This window comes from Triticum urartu, chromosome 6 (genome assembly GCF_003073215.2).
Source record: "Triticum urartu cultivar G1812 chromosome 6, Tu2.1, whole genome shotgun sequence".
Taxonomy (NCBI): Eukaryota; Viridiplantae; Streptophyta; class Magnoliopsida; order Poales; family Poaceae; genus Triticum; species Triticum urartu.
The window spans coordinates 571,140,586-571,150,038 of record NC_053027.1 but is presented as its reverse complement, the minus strand read 5'-3'; the positions used below and the strand labels follow the sequence as shown (position 1 = coordinate 571,150,038).

Sequence of the window (9,453 nt, the reverse complement as noted above, 5' to 3'; positions counted from 1 at the left end):
GCCGACACTGACCGATTGGCCAAGAAAATAACTGACACAGAAAAGCTTGACGAAGCGGATATAAAATATGGCAAGATGTTAAAAAATCAAGTCAAAATCTTTCGTAAAGCCACAAATAGAACTACTCCCCATCCTTCTCTTGCTGCAAATCCAAGTAAGAAAATTGACAAGATTCTATCTATTGACAGCCACTGGATAATCATGTCACCACATAATCGGTTCAGAAAGACTCAAGCAGTAGGTCTACTTGGCTCAATCATATCATCGTATCACCTTCATAATGTCTATTTTGACTACAGTCCCGTATACAGTCTCCATATTCAGAAACGATTCATTCGTCTCACACTCATAACTAGCAACCAGCTTGTAACGACACAATTATTACACAGAAAGCTACATGAGTTGCACGTTGTCTAGCACTCCCAAGACAACCGATTAGAGAGGATTCATGGAGGGGGGTGGATGGATGAAGCAGCATAAGTTGCAATTTCAAATTTCTGCAGTGAGTCTTCATGATGCCTGATCCAGCTTCTGCAGCTTTGCCTTGGTTATATCAAGTTGCTCTAAATAAGAATTAGAGAGGGAGGAATCATGTCATGTTACCACAATGAAGCACCACATAGACAATAAGAAAACACCACCACCACTTCCAATAACAACAACAACAACAACAACAACAAAAGCGATGTGCAATCGTACTCTGTTGGGACGCCACGGCCGATTTGATGTCCTTGCGGAAGAAGATGTTGCAGGTCTTCTGGTACGCGGCCTGCGCATCAGACAAGTGGAAGTGGTCAGTTGTTACTACCTACCACTTTCAAGCCATCACACTAAAACAGCCTAATTGACCATCGCCCAAATTCATGCAGAAATTATCGTAAAAAAGTTAACCCGGGTCCGGGAGGAGGAGGAGGGATACTTACCCTGGATGGAGGCAGGTTGTTGAGCTCCCCAATCGCGACTTGGTGCGCTCTTACCTGAACCGAAGAACACACACATGTGGGTTGTATTATCTTTTACTGTCCTCGAACAAATCGAAAGGACTGCATCAAGGTAGAGAAACATGTAGCCCTAATACCTCCTTCATAAGCTCCATCTTCTTCATGTCCACCTCCTTCGCCGCCGCAGCCATGTCTCGCCGGTGCCGGACTTGGAGCTCTGCTTCAGCTCCAGACCTCCAGTACAGCTCAGTCAGGCAAATCAGCAGCAGCTAGCGACGCCTAAACGAACGAAACGAATCTGGTTCATACGAATCGAGAAGGACTCTTAAATTAGCGCTGAAACCACGCCGCCGCAAAAATCGAATCTTGTGGGATTCCAAAGCCACTCCACCCCCAGCGAACCCACGGCCGATCCAGAAGCCAGGGAGGCCCGCCCGGCTGCGGCTACGAGAAGGAAGAGGGGCGGGAGATGGAGAGGGTTCTAGAGAGGGAGAGGAAGACCTGACGAGTGGCGTCCGGCGGAGACGGGAGGGCGGAGGACGACGGCGGCGCGGCGACCGGGGAGATGGGACCAAAGAGACCGTGAGAGCGGAGGACGACGGTGCGTGTCGCCGCTGAATTACGGCCCATATACTCCCAAACCTGACCAGATGGCCCGGCCTGGCCTAAACGGGCCAGGCAAGGCACAGCCCTTTCGTTTTTTTGGTTTTTTTTTCGGGTTTTCGGTTTTCTACCGATCTTCTTAGCTTTTGGACAAAAAAATCGAAAAAAAAATACTGTGAGAAAAACATGTTTTCTTGTTTTTTCTTCCGTGAGAGGCATGACCGTGTCTCTCGGAAATGAAAAAAATGCACTTTCTTTTTTTTTTCTTCCGCGAGAGTGATGGTTTTGCTTTTGCGAGAGGCACGGTTCATGCCTCTTGGAAACTGTTTTTGAAAGGGAGAAAAAGACGTCCGCCTGGTGTGGTTTTTTCTTCCGGTTTTTTCATGGAAAAAAGGTTCTTAAAAATCTATCAACATGAGATCTGATTTTGAAGATCTAGACGTGAGGAATTCAATAGTGAAAACGATTTCAGATTTGGACGCAAAGTTTAACAGATAAAACATTTTGAATAAACAAATTTATGGAAAAATGAAAAACTACCAGATTACGACAAGTGACGCACATACAATACTTTATTTGTCGCAATCTAGGAAGATAAAAGTAATCTTTAAAAGAAGTACTTTTCAATTAGTGATTTTGAACGGGCTGACTCATAGCATGTTTATTCCTGATTTTGGGCTGTTTTAGGGGTTAATATGTATTTGAATTTTTTTTAAAGAAAAGTAAATGGGTCGTGCCGTACCCAGCCCAGACACAACCCTAGGTAGGCCATGTTCTCGAAATCACTAATTAAGAACTCCTTTTTAACATCACTCTCACCTCCTCAGATTGTGATTAGTGGTGCACTGCATGCGTGCCACTTGTTGCAATTTGGGAGTTTCCCTTTTTCGTATATTCGTTTATTCAAACATTTTATCTCTTAAATCATGCATTTAAATCTCGAACTATTTTTATCATTGAATTCCTTGCGTCGAGATCTTCAAAACTAGATTTCATGTTAATACATTTTGACGAACTATTTTTTCAGAAAAAATCCAGACAAAATAAATCGGACGGAAAAACTGAATAGGGAGCACGTTTTTTCCCTTTCCGAAAGAGGCACGGCCGTGCTTCTCTCGATAGCACCACCGTGCCTCTCGCGGAAGCTAACCCGTGCCTCTCGCGGAAGAAAAAAAAATAGAAAACGCATTTTTCGTGCCCCTCGCGAAAGCACAACCATACCTCTCGCGAAAGCACAACCATGCCTCTCGCGGAAGCAAAATCATGTCGTGGCAGAAGGAAAAAAAACAGAAAACACGTTTTTTCCGTTTTCGAGAGGCACGGGCGTGCTCCTCGCGAAAACACAACCGTGTCTCTCACGGAAGGAAAAAAATAGAAAACACATTTTTCGTGCCCCTCGTGAAAGCACAACTGTGCCTCTCGCGAAAGCACAACCATGCCTCTCGCAGAAGCAAAATCGTGTCGTGGCGGAAGGAAAAAAAACAGAAAACGTATTTTTTTCGTTTTCGAGAGGCACGGCCGTGCTCCTCGCGAAAACACAACCGTGCCTCTCATGGAAGAAACAAATACAGAAAATGTGTACCTAAACCGTGCCTCTAGCGGAAGAAAAAAAACAAAAAATGCGTTCCTTTTTCGTTTCCGAGAGGCACGGCCGTGCCTCTCATGAAAGCACAACCGTGCCTCTCACGGAAGTAAAGTCGTGCCTCTCGCGAAGAAAAAAAATGCCCCAAAAGCTAAGGAGGACCGATGAAAAATCAAAAAATGAAAAAAAAATCGTTTAAAAAGCTGAAAACGCATGCGTAAAATAAAAAGAATAAAATCTGATAGGAGCATCCAGAACGCGACATGTGACTTAGCCCACTCTCAAGTGATCGTTGGGAGGCTTCCAAAGAAGCGCTCGAAGGAGGACTGGTGAAAAAACAAAAAATAAAAAAAACATGAAAAAAACCGTTTAAAAAACTAAAAACGCGTGCGTAAAATAAAAAGAATAAAATCTGAAACAAGCGTCCAGAACGCGACACGTGACTTAGCACACTTTCAAATAATTTTTGGGAGGTTCCGCTCGTCAACTAGTTGCTCTCCCATGTTCTAAAATGACCAATTATAAAACGTGTCGGGCTGTGAAAAGACACCACAGCCGGGCACGTGGGCTATCGGGCAAGCACACCAAGATCAACCGATTTGGCCACCTTTGTATACAGCCTGGCCTAAATTCCTACAACCCTTAGGGTGCTAACGCAGTAATCAAGGAGCCTAAAAAAATTAAAGAAATCAAGGCCATGCAGAACGAGACGGAGCATATTAATTTCTGCCATGAACGAAGGGAGGTTAATATACTCCCTGGTCTCGGTTTAGAGGGCGTGCACGTAGGTCTAGGTTATTCATTTGACTAACTAAATATGAGTAATATGTCATTAAAAGTATATCATTGAATTCTTAAGTGGATGTAGTTTCTAAACATATATTTTATCACATATAATACATATATAGCTAATTAAATTCTTCACCTAAAATGACGTGCATATCCTGTAAATCGAGACAAAGGGAGTAGCTAAGAACACTCCTACTTTTATGTCTGGCTTCTAGATTCATCGGATTATGTAAAACTTTCTGTTGAGATTTAAGAAAGTCGGGCATTTCCCTCAAAAACAAGAAGAAGAAAAAAACCTACCAGACAGAGCGCCTCCCAGCGATTGAGGCATTTGGATTGCGCTAGCGGACTCCTTCGTCCGCTCTAGTGCACTAGGGGGCTGTTTGGTTTACAACCTGAAAAACTTGTCTGAAAAATGAGCGCCGACGCGGCACGCACTGATTGCTCTGCCTGAGTCAGGCCTCAATTTTGATGGCCTGGCTCCCACTAATTACGTGCCGGAAATGCTCGTGGCAGGCTGGTCGAATTGTGCCGAGGCGCCAACCAAACAAGGTGCAGGCAGTTGTCCGGCTCTGGGTCAGGCACATTTCTCTCAGGGCAGCAACCAGACAAGGTGCAGGCAATGGCCCATAGGCTTGCGTGTTGGTTGACCATTGAGTTTCTAGAAAAACATTTTTTGCAAATTTATAAAAACTTCATGCGTTTGAAAAAATTAAATGAATCACAAAATGTTCACTAATTTTGAAAAATCGAAAGTAAAAAATGATCCAGAATTCTCTCAAAGTTTGCCAATTTGAAAAACATGAATTAATTTCAAAAAGTTGATAAATTTAAAAAATGTTCATGAATTGGAGAAAATAGTCAAGAATTAGGGAAAAAAAGTAAATAAAATGGAATAAAACCCGTCATAGAAAACCAGAAGAAAAGCCATCCAAAACCGATGGGGAAAAACCTACATGGGCTGCCCATATAGAGCTAACGTAGGGGGATGTGAGAGCACTATCTACGGTTAATAAATTAAACATCGTGGCAAATTCATAAAGCTTCGCGGTATTGGCTCAAAAAAAATCTGCGGTCAACTGTCAAATAGTCTTTTTTTCAGGAGGGGCTTTGTCTCGCTCGCAGCGAGCAAGAGCTCCTGGTCGACACCTATTGGCATCAAATCGACATGCTACGGTTGAAGTAAGGTGCAAAGGGCTGACCAATAACGTGCCAACCTAAGGGTGTGTTCTGAAACTACCCAGCTTCTCCAAAACTTCCTAGATTCAGCTTCTACACTATAATTTGCCAGGCAACACTAGGTAGTGGTTATTTTTGGTTTATTCGTTTTTCTTTGATTTTTTGCTGTTTCCTACATTCCATAAATACTCCAAAATGAATGTGTATTTTGAAAAATATTTAACACATACTAGAAATGGTTAATGTATTTGAAAATGTTCAAGGCATGTTTTAAAAATGTTCACCATATATTAAAAAAATTCCTCGTATATTAAAATGTTCACCATGTACTTGAAAATATTAAATGTATTTATGTTTAAAAAGTTCTCCATGTGATAAAATATTTCATCGTGTTTTATAAAAATATGAATATTTTCATGTATTAAAATAATTTTCTTCATGTTTTGAAAATGGGCATTGTTTATTAAAAAAGAAACAGCAAAAAAAGGACTGGAAGGAAAAACCAAAAACTAGCAAAAGGGAAACAAAATGCACAGCAAAAAACTGAAAAAAAGACCCTAGAATGACACCACAAACGAAACAGCATGAAAAAATGAAACACAGGCCACAATAGAAAGAAAAAAAAACATTGCAGCAATGCAACTAATGAAATAGTAGGAAAAAAACAACAACGGAAAACCAAAAAGAATCTCCAGCAGGTTAGCAAATGCCAAAGTGGGCCTACCCAATTTTCCTCGCATGTGGGCATCGCCATATCCATTCGATGTGTGCGGGCAAAAAATAGGATTTGGATCCCTCAAAAAAGAAAAAGAAATAGGATTTGCCAATGCGAGCATCCCTCTCCTCAAGTGACGAGCTATTGGGCTGGACCAGTACCGCGTTGCTTCATTTGATTGTTAGTTTGTCTCAAAAAAAATTGATTGTTAGTTGCTTTCTCTGATTTTCCTTTTTGGTTCTTTTGTATTTTTGTTTATATTTTGAAATACACTAAATATATTTTATTAGCTATTTTTTAAATGGTCATCGTGAATTTTAAAAATGTTTATGTAGTGTAAAATAATGTTCACATAACTTTTAGAAAATGTTCATGCAGTTATATTATTAGGGTATATATGGTTTGCATGATCCCCATTATTATGCAATCACCTCAACTCCTCTTAATAGTACGGTTATCCTATGACTCCCCAAAAAAACCTTCGAGTCTTCGGAAGAATCATCACCCATTTTCTTTTTGAAGTGGGGGTCAACCAACTCCATATAAACTCATCGAGAGACCAATGTCCTGAGATAAACTTAATAACCAACACTGGTCTCACTAACCACATTATCATCAACACCAAAATATCATTAGGGACTAAATGCACTTACAATTTTGTATGTGCTTCGTTATTAAAATCGATCTCATTTCCATATCAAACTCAATTCAGACACAACTTGCCCAACATAGTATTGAACCAACATGAACATGTAAACCACATTTGATCACAGCTAAAGCATCATGCCGGCTATTAGATCTCCTCATAAAAACATTATATACTATATTCTATTCGTGTGTGGCTATTAGACCAGAAACCACTCTTGGGATATTTGTAAAATTGTATGCTTTATATATCTATCTCGAGATATTTAAGAATATTAAAATATGCACCATAACGCACATACATACACTATAATTTGACGCTAATTTCATATAATAATCGATGACAATATGAGATTTCATTCATTTCTATTTTTAGGGTTTAAGGGGATCAACTTAAATTTTAAGAGAAATTATTTGGAAATAAAACTTTGTGGCTACATGATACAATTTACTTTAGTATGATGCATGTGTGGTGTATCTTTCAATGGTAAATGTTAGAAATTCATATCAAAACATGTTATTATTAATTGTGGCTATATACAATATAATAGTTAACTTTATAATTTTCTATAATAAATCAAAGTAAGTAGGAAAGTTTAGTACAAATATTATATGTTTTAACTCACTTTGAGCCTAAAGTTTGGATCGTCGTTGTAGATACGATGCCAACATATTGATTCCATTCATCACAAACTTTCATATTGGGTGTTTGCAATGCAATGAAATGAACAGAGTGCAACTTTGGGTGGTTTGCAATGCAATAAAACTTTGACAACTATACACCATTTGCCTATAGTAACTAATTCTGTATATTGGAGGGATGATCAGACTAGGAATATACCTCGTAGTGAGAAATTTGAATTCTTTTTGCAAAATATAGTCGCATTAGTGAGAAAGTTGAGGACATTCGTGTTAATGGGGGAATATGACTCCTTTTTCTTCAAACCATTCCAATATGTCTTTCAAAAAGAACATAATCTATGTCTACTGCAAATGTCTTCAGTATCTCCTGGTTTCAATTCCTTTATGTGTATCTTGGCAAATCGTACACATCTTCGGTATCTAAAAATTCAGGATGGTCCTACTGGCTTTGCCATATGTCCTGATTAGGTTTTTCTATCTTCAAGTTCTGGATGTTGGTTTCTTTAAGTCATTGCATACGGTTCATCTAGAGGATTGCGAAGAATGGAGAATAGTTCCATCTGTGGAAATGCTTCAGTCTCTTAAAAGATTGAAGTTGAGCAACATGCAGAGAGTAAGAGAAATCATGGTTCCATCATTGGAAGAGCTGGTTTAGATGGAATGCCAGATTTATGGAGATGTTCATGTACTTCTGTGGGGGAGATGAAGTCTAGTTTAATCTATTTCAGAAAGGTTGTAACTACAAAATTGAACATAAGTCATGGTTTCCCAGCCCTAGCCAACTCATTATGGTCGGTTGTCCTCCTTTGCAAGTACAGAACCCCCTCTGCCTTTAGCCACATATTCTAAACTAATAAGACTAGTGTTTCAGCAATTGTGTCAATGGGGGGATCTTCCATGGAAACATTAAAGCTTTATGGATATGGACTTCCGAGTGAGATGATGGCACTTGATGACAAAATGTTAGCATTCAATAATATGAAGGATATAAAATACTTGGAGATATTGTTGTGCAAAAGCATGATATCTATTTCATTCATAGGTTTAAATCAGCTCATCTCTTTAAAGAGTTTGAAAATAGAGTACCGCAAGAACTTTTCTCATCACATGTTGTGCAAGAGCAGACCCATGAAGACATGATAACTGCAAAAGCGGCTGCTCTTGAAAGTCTTTGTATTAGAGATTGTTCAATAATAGGAAGTGGCTATCTCTTATTTGTGACATTCACACGCCCTGAATGAATTAACTTTATATGACTGCCCGTAGTTGAAACAACTAAAGATAGAAGAGGAAGGAAAGGTTCAATCAAACTTTATCTCGGCTTCCGAGGCTTCGTCATCTTGATATGTAGATGGTGCATGGCCAAGCTCAGATGTAGACGGAGTTGTGCACATCCTGTTGAATCTCAGAAAGATAACCATTGGTAAATGCCCTCATCTAATATTTGACGGGACTAGGGAAGACTTGGTTGGATTTATCTCCCTTGATGAAGATGCCCAAGAGAAGGGAAGATGTCTCCTCCCGTAATCACTTGATCAACTTGTTTGGATTGATTATCCCCAAAAAAAACATTGCGGCCCTGTTTTGTGGGAATCTCACGCGCAGAAAATTAGAAGTGATTGAAGGAAGTTTGGAGTACCTATAGATGGATTCTAGTACGACGTTAGAAGAACTGGCAAATGAAAATTGTCGTTTCTCGTCGCTATAGAGGGCATACGATCGCTTGGATCCCTCTGGTCTTTGGTATTATTTGTGAACTCAAGCATGGAATCTCTACAATTGCATTGGTGCATGACGCTGGAATGTTTGGAAATTCATTACCGCAGTGCGCTCATCTCACTAGAGGGCTTGCGGTCCCTCCTGAACCTTAAGCATTTGGAAATACGTGGTTCCCCTGCCTTGGGTTCCCTTACCTCATCAGAGAGTTATGGGCCAATTGAGGGAATTTCAAGCCACAACTATGAGTTATTCCACGCACTGGAAAGTCTCGAGGTCCATGACTTGTCTCCCCTTAACACATCATCTGCAAGGGCCTCACATGCCTCTGAAGCCTAACACTTACTTTGTCAGATGAAATGAGACTAACGGATGAGCAAGAGAGAGCTCTTCTGCTCCTTAGGTCCCTACAAGAGCTCCATTTTAAGGGTTGTGGACTCGTAGATCTTCCAGCGCGGTTGTGCATCCACCCTTCTCTCAAGACGTTGAAGATCATAGATTGTAACTGTAACACCCTCGATGCGACTATATCTCCCACGTGTCGAGGCACGACTTAGAGGCATAATCGCATTGAAGGCATATGTCGCAAGTCAGGCAATCATCACAAACATCCCATGTAATATAGATAAATAAAAGGGATA

At 40.2% G+C, this 9,453-nt stretch overlaps 1 protein-coding gene and 1 pseudogene across 2 annotated transcripts; one reads left to right on the top strand and one right to left on the bottom strand.

Annotated features, from left to right (window-relative positions):
* Positions 1–155: 155 nt before the first annotated feature.
* LOC125513126 lies at positions 156–1,589 on the bottom strand. Of its 2 annotated transcripts, none has more exons than XM_048678170.1 (5): positions 1,443–1,589; positions 1,079–1,220; positions 924–977; positions 700–769; positions 156–563 (listed from the first exon to the last, which is right to left on the bottom strand). In XM_048678170.1, the coding sequence occupies exons 2-5, from the start codon at positions 1,130–1,132 to the stop codon at positions 511–513; spliced, it is 231 nt and encodes a 76-aa protein (XP_048534127.1). In that variant the 5' UTR covers positions 1,133–1,220; positions 1,443–1,589; the 3' UTR covers positions 156–510. The 2 variants fall into 2 exon arrangements, with proteins under 2 accessions (XP_048534127.1, XP_048534126.1); XM_048678169.1 differs by having other exon boundaries at positions 1,079–1,239; positions 1,443–1,585.
* Positions 1,590–6,938: 5,349 nt separating this feature from the next.
* The window catches only part of LOC125517084, a 53,309-nt pseudogene continuing 50,794 nt past the window's right edge, over positions 6,939–9,453 (top strand).